Source organism: Bos grunniens, chromosome 19 (genome assembly GCF_055505025.1).
Source record: "Bos grunniens cultivar Pamir isolate PY7600 chromosome 19, Bosgru_T2T1.0, whole genome shotgun sequence".
Taxonomy (NCBI): Eukaryota; Metazoa; Chordata; class Mammalia; order Artiodactyla; family Bovidae; genus Bos; species Bos grunniens.
Window position 1 is genome coordinate 43,065,630 of NC_141183.1, and position 24,523 is coordinate 43,090,152.

General features: G+C 49.2%; 1 protein-coding gene, 1 long non-coding RNA gene and 1 other non-coding gene across 4 annotated transcripts; 1 reads left to right on the forward strand and 2 right to left on the reverse strand.

The window, feature by feature from the left end:
* Positions 1-867: 867 nt before the first annotated feature.
* LOC147352428 (uncharacterized) lies at positions 868-17,094 on the forward strand. Its single transcript, XR_015148161.1, has 3 exons — positions 868-1,354; positions 14,484-14,615; positions 15,289-17,094. It is a non-coding gene; the product is annotated as an uncharacterized LOC147352428 (long non-coding RNA).
* On the reverse strand, positions 4,921-4,993 carry TRNAV-CAC (transfer RNA valine (anticodon CAC)). Its single transcript has one exon. It is a non-coding gene; the product is annotated as a tRNA-Val (tRNA).
* Positions 10,023-22,525, reverse strand: PIPOX (pipecolic acid and sarcosine oxidase). 2 transcript variants are annotated; one of them, XM_086359997.1, is made up of 8 exons: positions 22,365-22,525; positions 20,970-21,118; positions 13,143-13,356; positions 12,678-12,860; positions 11,973-12,125; positions 11,427-11,585; positions 10,764-10,839; positions 10,023-10,470 (listed from the first exon to the last, which is right to left on the reverse strand). In XM_086359997.1, exons 1-8 carry the CDS (start codon positions 22,476-22,478, stop codon positions 10,340-10,342), a joined length of 1,179 nt encoding a protein of 392 aa, XP_086216123.1. In that variant the 5' UTR covers positions 22,479-22,525; the 3' UTR covers positions 10,023-10,339. The 2 variants fall into 2 exon arrangements, with proteins under 2 accessions (XP_086216123.1, XP_086216122.1); XM_086359996.1 differs by having other exon boundaries at positions 10,764-11,035.
* Positions 22,526-24,523: the final 1,998 nt, after the last annotated feature.

The following is a 24,523-nucleotide window of genomic DNA, read 5'->3' on the forward strand; positions in this document are numbered from 1 at the left end:
AAGCTGGAAGAGGAACAGATTGGAGGGTGGAACTTGAACAGCGTATTTAGGGAAGAGGCGCAGCGAGGGAGGGGTGAGAAGAGCCTCCAGACATAGCCTCCCATGCTGCCTGAAGCCCTGCAGGTGACAGGTTTAGACAAGGAGACACGTGTTGATGCAGGGACCAGTGATGGAGTGGGGTGAGGAGAAGCCGAGAATCAAAAAGGTCATTTAGGATATTTGTGTCACAGTTACATATTAAAAAAAAAATCTGTAAGGGTGGACTTGACTCAATGGCCAGACTGTGCCTGGTTAATGGATTCCTGCTTCTCATACCTGACTCCATCGAAGAAGGTTTAGCCCCTTAAGGAAAAAGTATTTTCGCTATTTCGGAGTCAAGTGACCGGTGAGTTCTCTGAGAAAAACGAGAAGGTATTGGTTTTAGAAGGGGAGGACTGGGGGGTTCAGACCTCGCAGAAGGTCTGGGATAAGTCTCCTGGGGCTCGGAGGTGATCATCTCCCTCCCTGCCCCCACTCCTTGCTCCCCAGTAAAAATCAGCTACAAATCTCAGCTTGTTGGGAACAGATGGCCTTGGCTGACGAATAAGCCACCGCAGGCTGCTCCACCTGTTCTCGGGCTGGAATAATCAGCTCGAGACAAACATCGGCGCTGAAATAACTCATGGCAGCGGGTGATGCGCAGGCACAGATTCCAAAAATCTCTTAAATAGACCCCCTCCAACTCTCTCCCTTCCCCAGCCCCTAGAGGCCATCAGGGGAAGGTAATGGAGCGGAGAAGAAAGATAGAGCCCCAAGCTGAGAGCCATGGTGGAGCTGGTGGTTCCGCCGGTGTAAGTGGGGGCGGGGCGAGGGCGGGGCAGGGGCGAGAACGGGGCGGGGCAGGGGCGGGGCGAGGGCAGAGCGGGGACGGGGCGAGGGCAGGGCAGGGCAGGGCAGGGGCGGGGCAGGGGCCAGGGAAATACCTTGCTCCAAGCCAAGGTAAGTTATTTCCCAAGAGCATATGGAGAACGTGGGAATGGTTGGTCCCTGTCAGGGACAAGTGTGAGGAGAGCCAACCTGTCGGGGAAAGTAGAAAACTGAGAATCTGGGATTCTTGTGAATGTGTTCGTTGAAGAAGTGATATGCAAATGAGATCAAGCTACCCACGAATCTCTCAGCAGCTCAGACAGCTCCGCCGGCAGCCGCTTGGGGGTGGCTGCCCAGGGGCCCGTACTTCTGCGCACTGGTCTTCAGCCTCCCCTGTGTTCAGCCTCCCCTCACGTTCTTGATGAAGTCTGCTGGGCTAATGTTGCCTGACAGAGGCAGATGAGCCCGTCGGGAGAGTGACAGCGCTGGGAAGCAATGGTGACGGCTGGTATGAGGCGGGGAGGGCGGCGGGGTTGCTGGCTGAAACTGGGGTCTAGCTCCTGTGGAGTCAGTCAAGAGAGGGCAAGGATTGAGAGAAAAGAGCTGGGTTGATGGCTTGCTCTGGGTGCCTCAGGCACCCTTTGATCCAGCCTCCTGGCCTGATGCTCAGAGTGTAGAGGGGCTCCGAGTCTCCAGAGGTTGTGCTGGCCTGGGGAAAAAGCCAGAGATCTTGGACACCCCAGTGCATCTCTAACTGCCAGATATGGTTCCCCTCAAGTGGTCCCTGTGACTCTGCCTGAAGAATAGGGCTATGGAGAACACAGCTCTTACCTGTCATTTAGGGTCCCACACACATGGTCTCCTTTAAAGCTGGTCATGCCACTGAGGTGGCCCCCATCCTGCTGAGTGCCTGACTCTGGTTCTCACCTTGCTGTATGTTAGAAATGCTCATGGAACTGTTTTTGTTTTGTATATGAAGAGTAAAAAACATAGTATAATGAGCTTTATCTATCAAACGGCTTCAACAGTCATCAACAAGCAATGAATCTTGCTTCATCTAAACCCTTGGATTATTTTAAAGCAGGCCCCAGATATATCATACATTTCCCTCGTGGCTCAGATGGTAAAGAATCTGCTTGCAATGCAGGCGTCTCAGGTTCAATCCCTGGGTTGGGAAGATCCCCTGGAGAAGGAAATGGCTACCCACTCCAGTATTCTTGCCTGGAGAATTCCATGGACAGAGGAACCTGGAGGGCTACAGGCCATGAGATAGAAAAGAATCAGACATTACTGAGTGACTAACACTTTCACTTTCCAGATATATCACTTTGTGACTGAGCTCGTGCACACACACACACACACACACACACACCCATGGAAGATATTTGTTTAGTGTCTCTCCCTTAGAGAAAAAGAAAATGACTCCTTAAAATGTAACCACAATACTCTTATCACACCATTAAAAAGTTATCAGTAATTCCTTAGTACCAAATATCCAATCAATATTTACATTTTCCTGATTGTACATTTTACTAATTATATTAGTTTTATATATTATTTATATGTATAATTTATATATAATTATATGTATATATAAATAAAGTTGTTGCTCAGTCACTCAGTTGTGTCTATCTGCAACCACATGAACTGCAGTACACCAGCCTTCCCTGTCCTTCACTATCTCCCAGAGTTTGCTCAAACTCATGTCCATTGAATCAGTGATGCCATCCAACCATCTCCTCCTCTGTCACCCCCTTCTCCTCCTGCCCTCAGTCTTTCCCATCACTAGGGTCTTTTTCAGTGACTCAGTTCTAAGCATCAGGTGGTGAAATTATCGAAGTTTCAGCTTCAGTATCAGTCCTTCCAATGAATATTCAGGGTTGATTTCCTTTAGGATTGACTTGTTTGATCTCCTTGCTGTCCAAGGGACTCTCAAGAATCTTTTCTAGCACCACAATTCGAAAGCATCAATTCTTCAACACTCAGCTTTCTTTATGGTCCAAATCTCACATTCATACGTGACTACTAGAAAAATCAGGATTCAAACAACATTGAGGAGCTTTTTAAGAACTAGACCTGTGCCCAGAGCCTTTTCTCTCGGGGATTCTGATTTAATTGGCCTTGGGTGGGGCCCAAACATCATATTTTTTAAAGCTCTCTTGATGGTTTTAATGTGCAGCCAGGAAACCCCTTACCAGTTTCCTGCCAATTCCTTCTCATCCAGGCTATTAAATGCTTCTCCCACCTCCAGCCAATAGACCAGAGCAGTTGGCATTCACATGCCTAACCTGGAGGTGTGTCTTTTCTAGGCTCCTCTTTCCAGGTGGGCTCCAACTCTCAACGGACACGAGAATTCCTTTTCTCTACTGATTCACGTACCATGTAGACCTGTTCCTACCACTTTCTCTCCTAATATGCCTGGTGTCTGTTCTTGCCTTGCAAGCATAGCAGATTTTTGTGTGTGTGTGAAAATAGCAAAATTCCTGCCTCAGGAAAAAGTGAGAACTTCCCTGGGGGCAGTTCTCATTTGGCTGCTCAAGTGGCTCCTTGCTGCATTGGAGCTGAGAGAGAAGCCTGCTGGGGGCTTGGCAGCAGATGTAAGGGAAACTGGGGACTGAGTAGGACTTGAACCCAGCACTTTTGGGGGAGTCTAAGAAACCTTTCTGTCCTGAAGATGTTGGCCCCAGGAGCATTTTAGAGAATTATGCCCACGTCCCTATTCGTAGAGTCTGCCTGCCTCTGCTCACCCACCCTGCCCCTCGACTCTGCACCGCCTTTCAGATTTCTTCCTCCCTCCTGTGTCCCCCTGCTCCACGCCTCACTGACTGTTGGTGAAACAAACCTAGTCTAAAATAATGAGCAATCAACTACCCTGATGCTTGGGGCAGGCTGGGCAGGGGCAGGGGGGAAGGGGTAGGGAGCTGAATCATTTATAAAGCCTAATAAAGATGCAGATGAACACGCTGACTTGGAGCCCCAGAGCTGGGCTTATTCATTATTCAAAGTTATGTAAATGCCACTGGGTCCTGCATGTTAGAATCCTGCCCCTTGTCCTCGCTGCTTCTTCCTGCCTGACAGAACCAGCCCGCCTTCTGCCTCCCCTTTCCCCTCAGGAGCTTACATTCATTTGCCCTGCCCAGAATCCCATTTCAGACTCTACCTGCTTTCTAGCCACAAGTCTTCCTGAGGCTTGTTGGGAGGTCCTGGCCTTCAGGCAAGATTGTGTGTGTGCTCAGTCACTCAGACGTGTCTGACTCTTTGCAACTCCATGGACAATAGCCTGTCAGGCGTTTCTGTCCATGGAATTTTCCAGGCAAGAATACTGGAGTGTGTTGCCATTTCTTGCTCCAGGGGATCTTCCCAACCCAGGGATCGAACCCATGTCTCCTAAGTCTCCTGCGTTGGCAGATGGGTTCTTCACCACTGAGCCCCCTGGGAAGCCCATCAGGTCAGACTGCTGCTGCTGCTGCTGCTGCTAAGTCGCTTCAGTCGTGTCCGACTGTGTGTGACCCCAGAGACAGCAGCCCACCAGGCTCCCCTGTCCCTGGGATTCTCCAGGCAAGAACACTGGACTGGGTTGCCATTTCCTTCTCCAGTGCATGAAAGTGAAAAATGAAAGTGAACTCGCTCAGTCGTGTCCGACTCTAGCGACTCCATGGACTGCAGCCTACCAGGCTCCTCCGTCCATGGGATTTTCTAGGCAAAAATATTGGAGTGGGGTGCCATTGCCTTCTCCACAGGTAAGACTATACAGGCCCAAATAGATGGACTTCTTATTTATAAAGATTTCCAAGGAAAGAACACCCTAAGAGTGCTTATATACATGTTTTAATATCTCACAAATCTGTTTACTTAGTGATTGGGTGGATTTCCTGAGGTCTAACCTAAATCCCTCTTGCTGCAAGGAAGAGGAAGCCCATCATTGAAATAGAATATCCAATAGCCAAATTCTCTTCACTCACTCTTTTAGAAAAAAAGAAATTATTTAACTGCGCCGGGTCTTAGTTGGTACACATGGGATCTTCAATCTTTGTTGTGGTATGCAAACTCTTAGTTTCGGCCTGTTGGATCTAGTTCTCTGACCAGGGATTGAACCTGGGCCCCCTGCATTGTGAGAACAGAGTCTTAACCACTGGACCACCAGGGAAGTCTTTTAATCACTCTTTTGAGAAGTAAAATGCAAGCATCAAGTCACTCCAGCCTATTGTCCCTGCATTAACTCATCCTTGTTGCCTCCTCTTACCTTTCTATTTTTGTTTGTTGTTTAGTTGAGGCGTCCTGCACAGGGTGCTACTGGAGGTTGGGTGATGCCGTGTCTTGTATTCAAGTGGCTTCTTTTGTGTGAGTTCTCAGTATTTGATACTCCCTAGGGTTAGTTCTCCGGAGAAGGCAATGGCATCCCACTCCAGTACTCTTGCCTGGAAAATCCCATGGACAGAGGAGCCTGGTAGGCTGCAGTCCATAGGGTCGCTAGGAGTCGGACACGACTGAGCGACTTCACTTTCACTTTTCACTTTCATGCATTGGAGAAGGAAATGGCAACCCACTCCAGCAGCAGCAGCAGGGTTAGTTCTCTGGTAGTCTAGGGTCTTGGAGGCAGTGCTCCCACTCCAAAGGCTCAGGGCTTGATCTCGAGTTTTGCGTGGTTCTATATATTCTTTTTCACTGTTAAGGCACTCCTGTCCACTCTCAGCTGGTCTTCTGCATGCACTTCTGTGTCTGAAGGTGTATTCCTGATGTATCCATGGCGAGAGAGGCACTCCGTGTCCACCTACTCCTCCGCCATCTTGTTCTCCTGCTTACCTTTCTAAACAGGTGACCCTCATTCCGAATTAGAACCACACTCCTTAAGACCTAAACCTGTCGTGGTTTAAAACCCAACCAAACTCCGATTAGGTTTTCACTTGTATCAACTACACCACATACCTTCTCTTTTCCACATTGGCACTACTAATTTGTGCCACACAGTTGCCTAGGTCTCAGGACTCAGATTACTTTCCCCTGACTCTCCTCTGTTCCAGTCTTTCCCTTTTCCCCCATCACCTCCTCATTTTTCAGATGGTGAGGCTGAGAGATGAAGAATTGGGTCAGAGTCGCAATGGCATCGATTGCCTGTGCTTTCCCTTCTTTTCTGGACTGCCTCTCCTCCCTCCCCACCCCCAATCTATTTTTAGCCTGCCTCTGTTTGCCTTAGTCTGGTTGGCAACCATGCCGGCCTCTTTCTCTTTGCTGCCCTTATCTCTCCCCTGCAGCTCATGTGGACCCCAGTTGCCCTTCCAGAGGTCTCTTCCTGCCTGCCCAATTTATTTTGATTTTCTCCCATCTTGAAGATAGGCAGGGTTTCTGCCTGAAAGTGGATGCCTGGCCACGCTCAAGCAGAAGGGAGGCAGGGAGATAATGCTGGCAGGTCTGCTTGGCAAATCCTTCAGTGTTACTAAAACCCTCAAGTTGGTCCTCTGAGCCCATTTGCAAGGGCTAGTCCTCTACCCCATAGCCATAGACTCTGTTCCCTGCACCCTCTCCTCCCCTCTGTGACCCCAGCCCACCCGCCATGAGAGATGCTCAGTTCCTCCCACTTGGGCTGTGTGCACATCCCTGCAGGTCCTCGCCTGCCTCCCTGGCCTGCGTGTTACCAGCCTCCTCTTATCCAATTCCTACTTCTCTCCACTCTGCCCTGACCTCACCCCTCCCACACATACCCGCATGCCCCTGCCCCCGCCCCCGCCTGCACTCTGTTTCTAGGACACCCTGGCTCATTTGTAAAGGGCCTTCGCCAGCTCAGGCAGGGCTTGTCAGCGTCCCCCACTTGTCCTTTCTCAGCCTCCTCTAGACACTGGTCCCCTCCTTTTGCTGTCACCAGCAAGCTGAATAAGACTGGATATTTTGGAAGGGGAGCTGCAGCAGCTGGCTGGGGGAGGAAGGTGGCCCTGAGAGAAGCAGAGGCAGAGGGAGTGGAGGGCAGCCGTGGAACAAGAAGGAGAGAGCGAGCCCCAGAATCCTTTCTCCCCAACTTTGCTGGCTGGGGAGCTGGCAGGATCTTCCCCTGATCCCTGTCTGTACCTCATTTCTGTCTTAGTAATAACACAATACCTTGCTTTACAATTCACCATGTGCTCTTACAGACATCCTGGTATCTGCCTGGCGCACTGCCTCTCCTCCAAGTCTGCTCAATGAGTCTCACCCTGACCACCATCCAAAAGGGCAACCCTTCCCCCAGCATTCTCTGTCTTCCCCACTCTGCTCTGTTTTTCCCCCAACGCACTTGTCACCATCTAATGTACAATACAATTTATTTATGCGTATTATTTACATGGGCTTCCCAGGAGGCTCAGTGGTAAAAGAATCCGCCTGCCAATGCCGGAGATGTAAGAGACGTGGGTTTGATCCCTGGGTGGGGAAGATCCCCTAGAGAAGGAAATGGCAACCCACTCCCATGCTTGCCTAGAACATTCAATGGACAGAAGGGCCTAGAGGGTGGAGTCCATGGAGTCGAGAAGAGTTGTACATGACTGAGCGAGAGCACAAGCATGAAAGCATCAGCTACATGTCTGCTCCTCACTGGGCTGTAAACACCACAAGAGTAAGATTGCCATAGATTGTTTTATTCATAGATACATCCACCATGCCTAGCACAGTGCCTAGCACAGAACAGAAGCTACAAATATTTGTGTGTTGAATGAATGACCTTATTGGATCCTCACACACTCCTTTAGAGTTGGTCAGTATTATTATCCCCTTTTTAAAAATTTTTATTTATTATCTTATTTTTGGTTGTGCTGGGTCTTCATTGCTGTGTGAACGAAGTTGTGGTGAGTGGGGGCTACTCTTTGTTGTGGTGCATGGAGTTCTCATGGCAGTGGTTTCTCTTGTTGCAGAGCACATGTTCTTGGCACACAGGCTTCAGTGGTTGCAGCGTGTGGGTTCTAGAGCATGGGCTTAGTTGCCTCCATGGCATGCGGAATCTTCCTGGACCAGGGATCAAACCCTTGCCCCTGCATTGGCAGGTAGATTCTTATCCACAGGACCACCAGGGAAGTCCCCCACTTTTTAAAATTGTGGTAAAATATACATAACATACAATATACTATCTTAACCATTTTTAAAAAGTCTTTATTTGGCTGCATCAGGTCTTAGTTGCAGCATGCAGAATCTTTTAGTTGCCGCATGCAAACTCTTAGTTGCGGCAAGCAGTATCTAGTTCCCTAACCAAGGATCGAACCCAGGCCCCCTGCATTGGGGAGCTTGGAGTCTTAGCCACTGGGCCACTAGGGAAGTCCCCCATCTTAACCATGTTAGTGTACAGTTGAGTGGCATTTAAATACACTCACAGTCTTATACAAACATCACCATCATCCGTCTCCAGAACTTTTTCATCTTCCCAAACTGAAGCTCTGTGCCCATTAAACAATAACTCCTTATTCCTCTCTCTGCTGCTGCTGCTGCTACTAAGTCGCTTCCATAGACGGCAGCCCACTAGGCTTCTCTGTCCCTGGGATACTCCAGGCAAGAACATTGGAGTGGGTTGCCATTTCCTTCTCCAATGCATGAAAGTGAAAAGTGAAAGTGAAGTCGCTCAGTCGTGCCTGACTCTTAGCGAACCCATGGACTGCAGCCCACCAGGCTCCTTCATCCATGGGATTTTCCAGGCAAGAGTACTGGAGTGGGGTGCCATTGCCTTCTCCATTCCTCTCTCTAGCCCCTGGCAACCACCATTCCACCTTCTGTTTCTGTTAATTTGACTACTCTAAGTAGCTCACAAGTTTCCCAAGAGGTACTAGTGGTAAGGAACCCACCTGCCAATGCAGGAGACACGAGAGACTCGGGTTTGATCTCTGGATTAAGAAGATCCCCTAAAGGAGGGCATGGCAACCCACTCCAGTATTCTTGCATGGACAATCCCATGGACAGTGGAGCCTGGCGGGCTACAGTCCATAGGGTCGCAGAGTCAGACATGACTGAAGCAACTGAGCACACAACACACACACACACACACATGTAGCTCACACAAATGGAAACACACACTACTTGTCCTTTTATGTCTGGATGATTTTATTCAGCATTATGTCTTCAAGATTGATCCATGAGATTTAATATTCCCATTTTACAGATATGATTATCCTCCCCCGCCCCTTTACAGAGGCTGTGGCTCAGGGAACCAAATGAGAGCACCCAAAATGCAGAGTTGGAATGATGTTTCATTCCAACTGGCTAGCTTTTATAATTCCCAGGAGAAATCAGCATTAATCCATGTGCCTAGGCCTATGCGGCAATTGAAGACTAATTTCCTCCGTGTTGTTTTTCCTTTGAGAATATTTTTACTCTTTTTCTCATTTCCCACTCCTCCCCCCTCAGGGATTCCTCTGAACATTTCCAGCCCACCCAGTCCCAGTTTTTTTTTTTTTTTCTCCCCAGAGCTCATTAACTCCTATTCTTTTGGGTCCAAGGGGCCCCTGTCTGGAGATGCTCCTGCTTCGGTTTCATCTGAATGCGCTCAGCCTTGCTTGAGTCTCTGTTTACACCTCTCACCCCTCCACCCACCCTGGGGCAGTTATGAGCCTGTTTCCTTCCAAAGCAATTAGTGCAAGGAGGCCAGCCGACTCGGTGTTAATGCTGTTTCATTAAGTGGGAGCAATCCTAATGATAATAAAATGGCACATTTAACATTCAAACATTGAACAGGGTTTCTGAGCGAGTGTGTCTCTCTCTTCCTTTCTGGTAGAACAGCTCCATCTTCATAAAGACCTGACAATACACCTTAATGAGAGACTGGGGAGCCGAGCGTCTTTATGAGAGGAGAGAACCAGACAAAGAATCCAGAGAAAGAGGGTGTGGTGCGTTGAGGGGATAAAGACCCTAAGGAGTCCTGGGGTAATGGATTCTGTGGTGCTAATTCAGACAATTAAATTCTGTAAGAAATAAGGTCACATGGAAAATAAAGCCCGCCACAGGCTTTCATGCAAGGCAGTCATTTACTTATCTGTTTGTTCAACACATTTTTTTTTTCAACAAACATTTGCTGTGCACCCACGACGAGCCACATTTTGTGGGGGTTTGTGATAGAGGATGGCTCTAGTTTTGTGAAAAGGAGCTCCAAGGGCATGAATGGTCTACAGACTATCTTGTTTACCCTCCCCTAGGCAACTTTCATCAGATCTATCCAAAATTCAACAAAGGTCCCAGTGAAGAGAACTTTAATAGCTGTTTTGGTCTCCTGAGCCGGTCCTTATGCCCCTTCCTTACTGAGACATCCACCTCCAAGGTCCTTGGCACTCTGTGATTGTAGAATATCTGATTGAACTGAAGCAAAAAAGTGGTGTGTGATTGGGGAGTTGGCCAGAGAAAGAAGGTACGTTCAATCAGCCGGTGTTTATGGGGGACTGAAGAGAGTCACGAGGAAAGGATAGCCTCCCACAGCCTTTTTCTTCCTCTTACATGTCTTTCCCAGCTTTATTTCCAACTCCTGGGCACAGAAGGGGAGCTGCTGGCCAGGGGGTCAAAGGTGGGCTTTGCCCAGGCTGGGAAAGCGGCTGATTCGAAAAGGTGTCAAGTCATAGGATGGCGTTAATTTCATGCTTAATTCGTACAGGATCTTCCCCACGACGGGGGACAACTTGAACCCATGCCCTAGGGAAAGGAGAACAGGTGGTCAGGCATCCTCATAGACAGGGGCTGGGCTCCCTGGAAGTCCCCTACACAGTCCCCAGACAGGGTTAACCTTCCCACCGGTCGCACCCCAAAGGCAGAAGTTGCCTCCCACCATGAGCACCCCTTATTCTCTGATAGCCCCGTTCAGCCCCCTTATACACGCGCAATCTGGACTTTGGCCCTCCTCTATCAGCTTAAAGCATGAAAAACACCATTCTGTCTTGCACCGAGGTCAGCTTTAGGGCACCCCATCTTCCCTCGCTCAGGCTCACCAGAGAATCCAGCGCCAATAACAATGTTGTCGTACTTTGGGTGTCTATCAAGAACGAAGTGCCCATCGGGGGTGTTCTAGAAAGAAACAATCACACCTGTGTCCTTTGAGGATAGAGGGAGGAAGAAGAGCTGCAGGCTCAGAAGGGACGAGACTCGGCTGGATTTCTTTCCAGAAAGAATGGGAACAGGACACAGGCGTGCTTTCTGCATGCCAGTGCCCTGGGGTACGCAGGTCTTGATCATTTGTCCATCTGTCTCTTCTCGTACAGAGCTATGAACACAGTAGGTGCTCAGTTAGTGTGTGTAAACTAACTTCAGCCAAGACGCCTCGGGCCCTGGTGACATCTGTCTCTTCTCTTTGTCCCCAAGGCCTGCTCAACTAGAACATCTTGCCAAAAACTCTTTTAGAGTTCTTCTGGGAAACATAGTGAAGGACTGCCAGACGTAAGCCTAGTTTCCTAATGAAAAGGAATATGAATAACCTCTAATGGGCCCTCTCGGGTGGAGGCGAGACGACCCTCAGAAATAAGCTCATTTGTTTCAAGTCACATTCTATGTCAGGGGTCAGGCCGAGTCTGGCCCAAGCTGCGCAAGGCCGGTCTGCGCCATCGCCCTGCTCCCAGGGCCGAGGGAGGGCCTGGCCCGGCTGCCCACACACTTACTGTGTACATGCAATGCTCCATCACAGCAGGCTCGGGCTGCAGGTCAGGTAAGTGATCTCTGACAAAACCGCTCAGGATGTGGACATCTCGGATGTCTGAGAAAGCTGCTGGGCAGTCCCGCTCCTCGGGATCTGCATTGTTGCCATGGTGATAGCAGACCTGGCTCCCAATCAGAGCGGTTTGAGCTGGGAGGCCCCAACTTCCTGCACACCACCCCCAGCCCGGCAGGAGATGGGGGGGCCAGGTTGTACACAGGAGGCACCCCAGCCATCACCCCAGCCTTCCGCACTCCTGTCAGATGCTTTTTGTTGCCATACAAGGTTGCCTAGCCCTCCGATCCCCTGCTAACCCTCTGTTTGCAAAGGAAGGGCTCCTTTTGCTGGGCCCCAGGACAGCTGGGAGTCTCGTGCGGCACATACTGAATGGTGAAGTTGGTTCCTGCTGCTGCTCACTGGGGTCTGAGGGAGCTCATTGAGAGGGAAGTTAGGGTAGCCGCCCCAAATCTGCATGGGACCCTGTTAGCCTTCTCTGGGCCTCTCCCCTCACCTTCATCAGCCCTGGGTACTCTCTGGAGGGCAGCCCGTAGATGTGGTGAGGAGCCAGGCTGAGGCCCAGGCCCATGAAACATGGAAAGGCCTGGGACACACTGTAGCTTCCAGGAACCTTCTCTTGCCAGTAACACACGTTGATCCGCAGGGTCTTGGAGCAGGAAGAGAAAGTGGGAAATGAAAAGGAGAGCATTCTGGGGTCCTCCAGATGCCCTGCTCAACTCACCCATCTTTGTTGCACTCAGTTCTCGTGTCATTTACATGTGATATTATGTTGTGTGCGTGTGTGCTAAGTTGTTTCAGTCGTGTCCGACTCTGCGACCCTATGGACCATAGCCCCTCAGGATTCTCTGTCCATGGGATTCTCCAGGCAAGAATATTGGAGTGGGTTGCCATTTCCTTCCCTAGGGAATCTTTCCAACCCAGGGATCAAACCTGCATCTCCTGAGTCTTCTGCATTGGTAGGCTGATTCTTTACCACTGCACCACCTGGGAAGTCCCAAGGCCTTTATATATATCATTTAATTTAATTCTCCAACAGCCCTAGTCCCCATTTTACAGGCTATACAATTGAGGTTCAGTGAGGTGAATGAACTTGCCCAAAGTCATCCACTAACACATGGCAGGTGGCAGATTCAAGCTCAAGTCCCTCTAGGTCCAACTTTTCTTAAGCACAACCTCCCAGGCTTCCAGGTCCCTTTACCTGGAGAGGTAGCTCAGCTCCCAAGGGACGGAGGAGCCGGTTGGTCCAAGGACCTGCTGTGATGATCAAGCTCTTGGCTTGGTAGCTCCTGGAGGTAGTTTTCACCGTGACTGGTAGCCCTGGTTTTATCTCCACTACCTTCTCTCCATCATGCACTATGCCACCTAGCTGTCGAATTGCATCCTGAAGGGGCAGAATAGGGAAGGAAGAATCAGTTTTATATGTGGTTCACCCTGGTGGACAAAGAATCCTTCACTGAGGGCAGAAAAGAGAGGGCAGACTCTAGACCTCCTCACCCATATTGTCCAGGCCTAATAGGATATCTAAAATCGCCCTGCCCCCATAGTCAAGACTAGAAGCAGCAGGGCAAAGGCGCTCATCCGGCCGGAGGTCAGGGGATGGCTGATGGGGACCCAGGATGCCCAGAGCAGGAGCTGTGTGGCCCCTAACGATGCACCATGTCACCTGGAGGGCTCTGAGTGCCTTGTCGGCATAGAGAACTCCTCCGGACACCTCCAAGAGCCCCACTTCTCCCCTGGCCAACCGAATATTGGGGAAACGTTGCTTCAGTTCCTCAGATGAAAGACACTGGTGCTCCACTCCCTGCCTCGACAAAGTAGCCTGGATTATCTTTAATTCTGGATTCTCCTTCATTCCCAGCAGCAGTAGTCCAGTCTGCCTGTTAAAAAGAAAAAAAGAGCCCTACGTGAGAGTTTGTGCCTGGGCCCTCCCTTCTCTGTCATTCTTCAGCAAGGGTCCGGGGCCAGGCATCAGGGAAGTCCTGGCCTCACATTCAGAAAGCAGGCAGAGACATCTCTGTTCCGGGTGAGAGTCCCAGTGTTGAGCTGGTATCCAGCCCGTCCCTCAGTCTGCCCTTGGCAATCACTATTGGTTTGCTTGTCCCTCCATCTTCCCTCCTCAGGATCCACCCTGCCCTTGAGGACAGAGATCCTAAGTCCTCTTTTACTGTCACACCTAGAAGGTGGTAAAGGTTGAATGAATTTGATAAGATTTCTTCCCCTCCCTCCAGTTCCCTGACCCTACTCACTGTTTTGATCTCTGTTCTTCAGAGATCAAGGGGACAACAGAGGATGAGATGGTTGGATGGCATCACCGACTCAATGGACTTGAGTTTGAGCAAGCTCTGGGAGATGGTGAAGGACAGGGAAGCCTGGTGTGCTGCAGTCCATGGGGTCTCAAAGAGTTGGACACAATTGAGCAACTGAACAACAACGACTTTATCTCTTTTCCCTTCCCCAACCCCTTGCTGTTTCTTTTCACTGTCCCTTTTCCGTGGCGTATCATGGTTTATCCCTTCCTGTGTGTCTATCTCTTGGTTCCTTCTCAGGCTGCTTGTTTTGTGGAAAGGGTCCTAAGTTGGGGGTTCTGGCTCTAGGTCCAGTCCTGGCATCCTCTCTGTGACCTTGCTCTGATTGCTCGCTGAGCCAACCCCCAGATTCCTCCTCTGTAATGCATGGCTGTTGGACTGTCAGAGGTTTCACATCAGAGAGGGTGTAGAAGTGGCCTGGATCTTTTTTTTTTTTTTTTTTGCTTGTCATAATACCTGGGGGTTGCCACTAACATTTGGTGGGCAGGGGCCAGGGATATTAAACCTGAAAAGTTCAGGAAAATCCCACCCAAATGCCAATAGTGCCCTCATGCAGAAACCCCAGTAGACAGCCTCTTAGGGCTCCAGGAATTAATTCAGTGATTCGGTGATTGTGTTTCTCCCTGTACATCCCTGTATGCTTCTTACTCTGAGTGAAAGCCGTTTCTGTTTAATGCTTTCCACCTCTCTGTCACCAGAGATCAGAGCTGCCTTTTTGTGGAAACTGATAAAAACAACAGAAGGGTCACTTTGGCCCTTGGGACCACTCCTGTAGTCCCTCTCGGTTCCAGCAGCCACAGTGACAAGCATCAACCTGACACATCCCCCAGGTACTGTATATAAAGCTCGTAATAGCCTATAATGGAGTCTCATGGATATTACATGCTTCCAAATCCCACATTATCTGGTTGGGGGGATTAAAGAGAAGATTGGGAGGGGGTAGGGACACAGCGGGCCCTGGGGCCGGTGTCAGTACACAGAGCCTCGCAGTGTGCCCAATCCATTTGCCATGGCCCCCACCTACTCAGCATCCACCACTGATGAGAAAGCACTGAGCGCCTCTGCCTCTTCAAAGCTCGGCAGAGGGAAGATGCTGTAGAAATCCCCACCTGTCAGCAGACAGTCCTTTTCCTGTGGCCCCAGAAGGACTTCAGATTGGGTTTCAGGTAATGAAAACTCGCCTAGTAAACTCCTTGGTCAACAAGAAAAAGAAGCCACCCAAGCACACGTTCTTGAGCCCTTTGTACCCCATGAAGCTGTGGCTGGCTACAATTCTGCTCAAGTCCTGGCTTCATTCTCACCTGAGCAGTCATAATATCAGATCCCTGACCCGGAAATTCCCGAGCAGCATATTTTAACCTCTGCCTGCAACGTACCAGCCTTGGTCTCTCGTATATTCTGAGATTTACTTTCCCTTCATTTTACCCTCCTTTTCTTCCTCCCTTCTTGCCTTCCTTTCTTTTTTCCTTCCTTCCTTCCTTGAAATAAGAACTCCTCTTACAGGAATGTGCTGCATGGAGGAAATGAACTCATGCCAAGGCAACGGGCAAATCTGTCAAATTATGAAATACTGAGTGATGTTCTAATTCCCAAGCGGTCCTGTGGTGGCTGAAGCGGGAGCACCCCATCCCTAGGAGTAATCAGCGAGCTGATTCTGCCGGTGAATGTAATTGTGCCGATTGTAATCATTTTGCTCCAGCTCTCTGCCCCTGTGGCATTTATTTCTTAGCCCAGATATTGATCTAACAGTGGGAAATTTTCCGTCTGAATTTGTGGTGCCGGACCCTCCCCTAGTCCGAAGATGCGTTTGGGAAATTCTCATTTTCCGTGGATCACAGCTGAGCTATTTGGCCCGAGGGAAACCATGCACTGCTGGAGAAATGCCTTGGATTGGAGAAAGATTTTTTGACCATTATGAGCAAATCGGAAATAAATGTAAAACACTGCCTGGAAATGCAAAGGCCTGTCATTATGGGAGATAGGTGAGAGTCTCCTGTGGGAAATGTTTAGAGAATTGGAAATCAGTCAATCAAAACCGGGATTGGAGAACGGGCTTTTTCTCCCCCAGTATGAAGATAGATGACTTCCACGGGCAGATTGAAAATCATTTAAGTGCTTATTTTCTTAATGGCTTTTCCTAGATCCCAATAAACAGTCTGCTCATTCTGCATCAATTTCTCACCCCCATGCTCTGGACCTCCCTTTTCTCTTTTTCTGCTCAGACCCTGGCTACCAAGTTTGGGGAGGAAGAGGGTGAGAAGGGACAAAGATCTCACAGGCCTCCCCCCCCACCCCCGCGCCAAAAAAAAAGACCAGGAAATGAGTAGTCAGGGAGTAGTCAGGGCTGGTCTAGAAAGACAGCACCTTGAAGTGAGGCTGGGTGCCAGGGAACTCTGAAAACAGTTCAGCTCCGAAGTCACAGGACACCATCAACTGAGTGCTGAGAATTTGGTGCTAAACTGTGCCTTCCTCCCAACCCTAGCTGGATCCAGTGCTATGAAGAGATTCCTCCCAGCAGCCTGTTGACTTCTGTGTGTGTATGTGGGTGTGTGTGTTAGTTGCTCAATCATGTCCAACTCTTTGCGACTCCATGGACTGTGACCTGCCAGGATCTGCCCATGGAATTCTGCAGGGAAGAATACTGGAGTGGGTAGCCATTCCCTTCTCCAGGGGATCTTCCTGACCCAGGGATCAAACCTGAGTCTCCCGCATTGCAGGCAGATTCTTTACTGTTTGAGCCACCAGCGAAGCCCTTGACTTCTCTGTGGCCCTATTAAAGCCTTAGACGTGATAGAGGGAGTTGGTGATGAGGGATTTTTACCAGTTACTACAATAGGACAGGAGGCAGGATGGAGCTGGGAGGAATTGGGAGGGGCAGACAGCTCTCCGTGCATCTGCCATCTCCCATTCCAAGCTCCAGCTTCCCCCTCTCTGGGTGAGAAGTGCCAGGCAAGCCAGCTCTGAGAGTCACCTTGGGAAAGCGACTCCGATAGGACTTGGTAATGGCTGCTGTCTTTGTTGGTTTTCGAGGAGCTCCTGGTGTTTCATCTTCAGCTCAGTGGGCCGAGGTGGAATTGGTTAACAAAGACTGCTCCAGGGAGGGGATGTGGCTGACAAGCCAGACACTTCTCAGACACAGGAAGCAGCAGCTGCGGAGGGGGCCACCAGGTTCTACCAGCAGCTGTACTGCCTACGGCTGTGATCTTGTCTGATATTGTCAGCTAAGCAGGGGCAGCCGGGGTCAGGAGCTAGATAGTAGGACTCAAAGGGAGAAGGCGGGGGCAGGAAAGAGATGGGCCACAGACCTGGGATTTGCTCTGGGTATCAGCATCCTGGCTGTACACATCACAAAAGACTCAGACCTTGTGATCTGACACATGTGTCATTGTCTGTTCCCGGAATATATGCAAATATCCAGAGCCCACCTATATTCAGTATGCCACTGTCACTGGAAGTGGCAGAGCAGAATGAAAAGAATTGGACAACCACCTTAACTCTCAATTCTTGAAGGCTTTTTTAAAAAAATCATCATCAAATATCAAATATCAAAATCATCATCAAATATTAAGTAAATATATTTGTATCTATCAGTTCAATTATGATATTGTGCTGGTTCTTCCAGAAGAACTTAGGAGAATAAGAACCACACGGCTGATGAATCATTTAGAAAATCAGAATTAGGAACAAAAGTTCAAGGAATTGGAATAGGAAGTATCTGTTCTGTGGCTCTGAGTAAAAGAACTAAATAAACTTGTGTGCCTGAGTAAATTAGGTTGGCCATAAGGAAAGAATTGTTAATAATAACAACACAATAATAAAACCTAGCACTATACAGAACTTTAAAGATTTTTCAAAGAACATTCACTTCACTCTTCATTTTCTGTAAGTGGGGCTTCAAAGCATAGGGAGAGTCTTTTTTGGGGGGAAAGCAGAGAGAAAGTCTTTTAAGATGGGCTAGGATATGTCCTGGGCCTCACACGTGGCTCACTGGTACAGAATATGCCTGCCAATGCAGGAGACCCAGGTTCGATCCCTGGGTCAGAAGATCCCCTGGAGAAGGAAATGGCAACCTACTTCAATACTCTTGCCTGGGAAATCCCATGGACAGAGGAGCCTGATGGGCTACAGTCCATGGGGTCAGAAAGAGTCAGACACGACTGAGGCATGAGCACATGTATACACATATAGCAATCTTTGACCTGGGATAATTTAGGCATAAACTTGTATGGAGGCAAGAGATGGACAAGGTAACCAGTCTGTGGTATTTCCTAAATCAATCAATCAATTCAGTCGCTCAGTCATGTCTGACTCTTTGTGACCCCATGGACTGCAGCACAACAGGCTTCCTTTCAACTCCCTGAGCTTCCTCAAACTCTTATCCTTTGAGTTGTTGATGCCATCCAACAGCCTCATCCTCTGTCATCCCCTAAATCAGGAGCCAGCAAGATATGACCCAGGGGCTATATCAGGTCTGCCACCTGTTTTTGCCTATTCCACAGCCGAGATGGTTTTCATGTTTTTAAATGGTTGATGAAAAGCAAAAGAATATTTCATGAGATGAAAATTATGTAAAGTTTCAGTATCCATAAATAAAGTTTTATTGGAACCCAGCCATGGTCATTTGTTTTCATATTATGGTGGCTCAGATGGTAGAGAATCAGCCTGAAGTGCAGGAGACCCAGGTTCAATCCTGGATCAGGAAGATCCCCTGGAGAAGGGAATGGCAACCCACTCTGGTATTCTTGCCTGGAGAATTCCATGGACAGAGGAGCCTGGCAGACTATGTGGGGTCACAGAGTCGGACAGCTCTTAGCGACTTTCACTTTAACTTTATTCGTGGCTGTTTTCACAATGGCAGAGTTGAGTAACTGGCAGAATTGAATCGCTGCAAAAGAGACCATATGGCCGGCAATGCCTGCAAAACTTACTATATGGCCATTCACAGAAAGTTTGCCAAACTCTGCTCTAGACTAAACGTTGAGTAATTCTATGAACTGCACTACTGGTTAAGATCTTGACTGGTCAGTAGCAACCCTCTCATAAGTTTGTGGGGAGAATTAAATGAGTTAACATGGATCAAGTACTTTTAGAACAGCCTTAGTTTCCTTTTTATTTTTTTCTGGCTGAACAGCATACAAGATCTTCCCTGACGAGGGATCAAACCTGTGTCCCCTGCATTGGGAACGCACAGAGTCTTAGCCATTGGACCCCCAGGGAAGTCCCAGCTTCTTATCATAAGCACTAAAACATGAAGTGATGATGATGATGATGGTGATTTGTCAGGTACCATTCTAAACCCTTTACATACTTATCCTCACAACAGAACTAGGAAATAGATATTATTACCTCTATTTTGCTGATGAGAAAACTGAGTCTCACAGGGGTTAGACAGCTTGCTCCAAACCACACAGTTAAATATGTCAGAGTGAGCTGATATCTAGAGCCAGGCCTGCCTTATTCCAAACCCCTTCCAAATTCCTGCCTTCCTGCCAAAGAGGATTGTGAGATCATGAGTCTCCTATCCAAGGGTCCCTTTCCCTCTCTCCAGTAGCCTTCCCCTTGATGTCCATGCTTCCTGCATCCCATCTGCCTCCTCCTGCATTTCTTCCCCTCCTTGCTCAATGGAGATAGATCGCAGCTGACCCAGAATAACTGGAAGGAAATGCCATATATTCAAAGGTGCTAGGCATAGTGCCAAGTATTTCATAAGAGTCTCGTTTAATCCTCACAAAGCCCTAGAAGAGAAAATGAGGTGAAGAGAGGTACAGAAACTTTTCCAAGGTCACACAGCTGGTCAGAGGTAGAGCACAAAGTCAAATTCAAGCCTGTCTGACTCCAGAGTTGTCTCCCCTCTGAAAGATTCCACTTTCCAAACATCTCTCCGTTCCCTCCTTGTCTTCTGGGATGAAGTGTGCCCTCCAAGACCTCGGCAGGTCTTTCAGCACAAGACACTCAGCAGTATTCACAGATGGATGACAGAGAGGGGGGTCCCTTTGCCAGGCCACCCCTCAGCAAGACATGCTCCTTTATTTGGGTGCTGGGTGCATTAGCTGCCTCTGGAATCAATCTGTAATTAGCTGCCCTAGCTGTATTTGCATAATGGATTTCACTTTGTTCTTAAGTTAATGGTGTTTTTGCAACAGAACAGTAACCTCTTGGTTCCTGGCCATTAAAATAACCGCCACCCTGTAGGGTAGAGCAGTGGTTCTGTAGGAAGTTCAGTTAAGAGCCATAGAGAAGGTGGGAGGATGATACGACGGGTGGTAAAACTTCTCTTTGCCTCCTGGGTTGTCGCCTTCTTCCCCATGAGTATTTGAAAGGTCGTGGTTGGGGGACGGATCTTAAGGGTCAGAAAAGACATGGGAGCAACAGGCTCCCATGGAAATAGCTGTAGGCTCCCTCCATGGCAAGCAGTGCAGCCTGAGGAGCATCGCCATTTGTTCCCATGGGAGGAGGTATGCAGAGAAAAATGAAATGGATTTATATGGTTTGTTCTAGGGGTGAGGACCCAGTATGAAAAGTTGTGATACTAGTAGGAACATAGAGAATCAAGCAGAGGGACTTCCTCTGCTTGGTCCCATGGTTGAGAATCCACCTTGCAATCCCGGAGTCACGAGTTCGATCCCTGGTTGAGGAACTAAGATCCTACATGCCAGGGAGCAACTAAGTCCATGCACCAAAACTACTGAGCCTGTGGCCTCAACTAGAGAGTCCACGTGCCGCAAAGAACAACACCAGATCCCGTACGGTGCAACTAAGACCCAACACAGCTGAATAAATAATTATTTTTTTTAATTAAAAATAATCAAGCAGAATTCTCCTCCTCTATTTCAATCCCTGCCCCGACAGGGTTTCTGTCAGCTCCACGGAAATGTAGATACACACTCTAGCTCTGGGCACCTACCCACTGTCTTTCCAACAGCTTTCCCCAAACAACCTCTGCAAGCCTTGGACACATGGTCTGAACCCAGCCCTGGAACTCAGAGCCTGGCTGGAGCCAGCTGGACCCGTGGGGGGATCGTGATGACAGCAAGCAGAATGCCTCCATGTGTCTAATACCTCCGAGACCTTGTGTGTCCCTTGTTGCACATCAAAAGTGTTCCTGGCACCACCCCCTCTCATGGTAAAAGCACCCCCAGGTGCCAAGCCCCAGGATTCAAGGAATTCTCCCCCACCAACCCAACCTGTATAATTGGGTTCCCGCCTCATGCTCCAGCTGGGCCCACATGGAGTAGCACTCAGCCATCATCTGGGTGTAGAAATCTTCTGGGTATGCCCTTCGGATGATCCGGCTCTGCCCATGGGAGCTTCCTCGGGAGTGCGGGAGAAAGAACTGGAGAGCGAGAACAAGAGACAGCTGCAGCTGACACCCCTCCCCTTTAGGAGCCAGCTCATCCTGTGCTGTCAACAAGGAGCACTTATCCTTCAAATATTTCCATACAGTCTCCCTTTATGGCCAAGTACTGACTTGGCTTCAGAAGAGAAGTTCTTCAGTAGTTCTAACTCATGCCTCATTTTTGCTAACATCATTCGCATCCCAAAGTCCCTCTGTGAGTTAGTCTTCAGTCATCCTGTTGGAACCTCCATTTAGACTCTTGGAGAAGCAGAATTAGAAAGATGCTTTGAGATCTTTCTAGTCTAGGCTCCTCATTTTATGGACAAGGAAACTGATGCTGACTCTTTCTCTGTAGTTCACATTGCTCAGGACAAGGGATCTATCTTGGGATTTAACAAGAGACGGAGTGTTTCCTGCGAGGTTGGACCAGGAATCCCTCAGGCTTTGAGAAAACTGATCGAGAAATGAAGAAGGTTTCCAACCAATCTAGCTCATTACCAAGAAGAGAAACCAAAAGCATCCTGGATAGATGCAGGTAGAATGGGAAGGTGGAAAGCTTGGGAAGGTGGGCTGGGTGGACCTGCCCTGGGAAGGACCCTGTGGATACACAGGGCCTACCTACATGTGCAGTGGCCAGTAGATTGCACTTCATGGGGTCACTTTTTTATAAGGAAAAAAAACAAACCTAAGTCTCATTTCCTGTGTATCAAACAAGGAGACTGCTATTATCCAGAGGTGACAGAAGAAAACAGAAGCCTCTGCTGGGTTGCAGGGTAAGGGGCCAGAAATATGCCAGGACAAACCCTGCCTCCTAGGCGGACTAATCAGCCTTTGCCTCCAGGCAGAATTACCTCTACTTAAGGTTACCCAAAGCAGAACTGATTACTTTTCTGGGCCAGAGCAGCCATTTTGGCACAGAGGATCCTGGGTAGATAGAAGGTAGAGCATGGGGCCTGGGACGCTTCTTGGTCAAGGACAGGATCTGGAAGGCAGCAAAAGGAGGAAATGTGCCTAGAAACCCAAAGCAGGTCTTAGGGAGGGTGGAACTGTCTTTGCATTGTCATGAAACACACCAGACTGCTAAGCTTCACACTGCACAGAATTTGTGATGACCAGGCCCTTTGATTTGTGATGATCAGGTCCTCCACCCCACTGTCTGCTGGCTCCAGAAAACCCTCTGGGGGTTGGGGGAGAGGAGAAAGGGACCGTCCCTGAGGTCAGGAGTGCAGAGGGGACCCGGTACCTGCTCCAGCAGGAGGACTTTCTTGCTGTGTTTGGCCAGGTGGTACGCCGTGAAGCAGCCCTGGATGCCTGCCCCGATCACAATGGCGTCATAGAGCTCCCTCTGAGCAGCCATCCTGCCCGCTGAATTAGCCCTACAGCCTCAGAGACCACAGAGACCTCAGAGACCAGAGAGGGCCGGCGGAGGCAGGCTCCAGACTCAAGGAGGAGGAGTAAAGCAAAGTCCAATCTGGTCAGCATTCCCACAGTCCCCTGGGCCCTGGCCTTCGCCCCACTCCTCCCAACCCCCAAAGCCTGGCACCGGGCTGGGTCCCCGACTCCCCTGCAAAGCAGAGCCGGGGAGTCTGATTTGTGAGGTTTAGCCCGGCTCAGCTGCCAGCCTCACCCCTTGCATCCCTCTAGCTTTCTATTCTTGGCTCAATTATTGTCATGCAAATGGACTCCTTCCTATGCCACCTTCCTGTCTCATTACGATCTTTGTCTCAGGACTCCGGCCCTGGAATTTCAATGCCTCTCAGGCCCAGCCGGGCACTGGGACTGCTGCCTCCCCCTGCTGTCTTCCCACTCTCCAGCCTGATTTCCTTTGGAGACTCTAGAGGGCCCGGCTGAGAACTTGGCACGATGCTCAGGGTAAGACCCACCTCCCTGGTGGGTGGTGAGGTCAGGGGGTAGGCTCAGGGGCCAATTGGGAGGGCAGGTTTGTGATTATGAAATTATTCTCAGCGTGTCTGACTTGTGTCTTTTAAAAAGGAGAAGGGGAAATGATCCTGAACAAATGGAAAGGACAGAGTAAAAGGAAGAGCTTTCTCTGGAGACACAGAAGGGGACCAGGCACTAGCCTAGGACGTGAGGGGCCCTGGAGTGAGGGCTCCCTCTGTGCCAGGCAGTATGCTAAATGCATTTGGGACATAGCCAGGCTGTGTAGGGCCTAATTCTTATACAATTCGGTGGGACTCTTGAAGAAAAGGAAAGGAAAAATTGTGAATACAAAATTAGTTGCTAAGACTTGGAAAAGATCGTGCAATTAAGGAGCCCCGTGGTTGAAGTTTCATTAGCTTCACGGTGAATCAGCCTCTGCATGCATTATCTAGTTTAATCCTCACAGCCCTAGATGTAAATATTGATATTTTTATCCCCACTTTTGGCACATTAAAGATGGCCCCCACTTCTTGGTCACGCTTCCCATCACAGGCTCTGTAACAGCTTGACCCGTAGGATATAGAGGAAGTGACCTGGGGACACTTTCTGGCCCAGGCCTTAAACGCAGCTTTTTGGATCCTCCATGTTAGTCCAACCATCCTGTTGGAGAGACCACGTGGAGAGGCCCTGAGACTACATGGAGAGACAGACATAAGAGTGAAGCAATCTTGGGACTTCCTGATGGCCTAGTGGTTAAGAATCCCCTTGCCAATGCAGGGGACACTGGTTTGATCCTTGGTCCAGGAAGATCCCACATGCCACAGAGCAACTAAGCCTGTAAGACACAGCTACTCAGCCCATGCTCTAGAGCCCGTGCTTTGCAATAAGAGAAGCCACTGCAATGAGAAGCTCATGTACCACAACTAGAGAAAGCCCAAGTGCAGCAACGAAGACCCAGTGCAGCCAAAAACAAATAAATAAATAGTTTCTTTAGAAAATAGTGAAGCAATCTTGGACCTTCCAGCCCACCCTAGCCACCAGCTAAATACCACTGAGTGACCCAATTAATGCCACGTGGAGCATAAGACTCATCTAGCCAAAACCCATCTGAATTCCTGACCTACAAAATCATGAGACAAAATAAAACAGGTTTTTCTGTTTATTTATTTTTGGCTATGCTGGCTCTTCATTGCTGTGCTCAGGCCTTTCTCCAGCAGTGGCAAGTGGAGGCTCCTGTCTAATTGCCAGGTGGGGGCTTATTGGGTGCCTTCTCTAGAAGGCATTGTGCTGCTCAAGAGCATGGGCTCGAGGGCGCTCAGGCTTTAGTAGCTGTGGCTTCCGGGCTCTAGAGCACAGACTCAATAGTTGTGGGCTTGTTTGCTCTGAGGCATAAGGGATTCTCCTGGATCAGGGATCAAACCCGTTTCTCCCACAATGGCAGGCAGATTCTTTACCACTGAGCCACCAGGGAAGTCCAATAGTTGCTGTTTTTAGCCACTAAGATTTTGGGTAGTTTTTCAT

Coding starts and splice junctions, on each gene's coding strand:
- PIPOX (XM_086359996.1), bottom strand. CDS start 22,478: ATGGCTGCTCAGAGGGAGCTCTATGACGCCATTGTGATCGGGGCAGGC. Junction 13,357..20,969: donor GCGGGAACCCAATTATACAG/GTTGGGTTGGTG, acceptor TCTTTTTAACAG/GCAGACTGGACTACTGCTGC. Junction 12,861..13,142: donor AGGCACTCAGAGCCCTCCAG/GTGACATGGTGC, acceptor CTGCCCCTTCAG/GATGCAATTCGACAGCTAGG.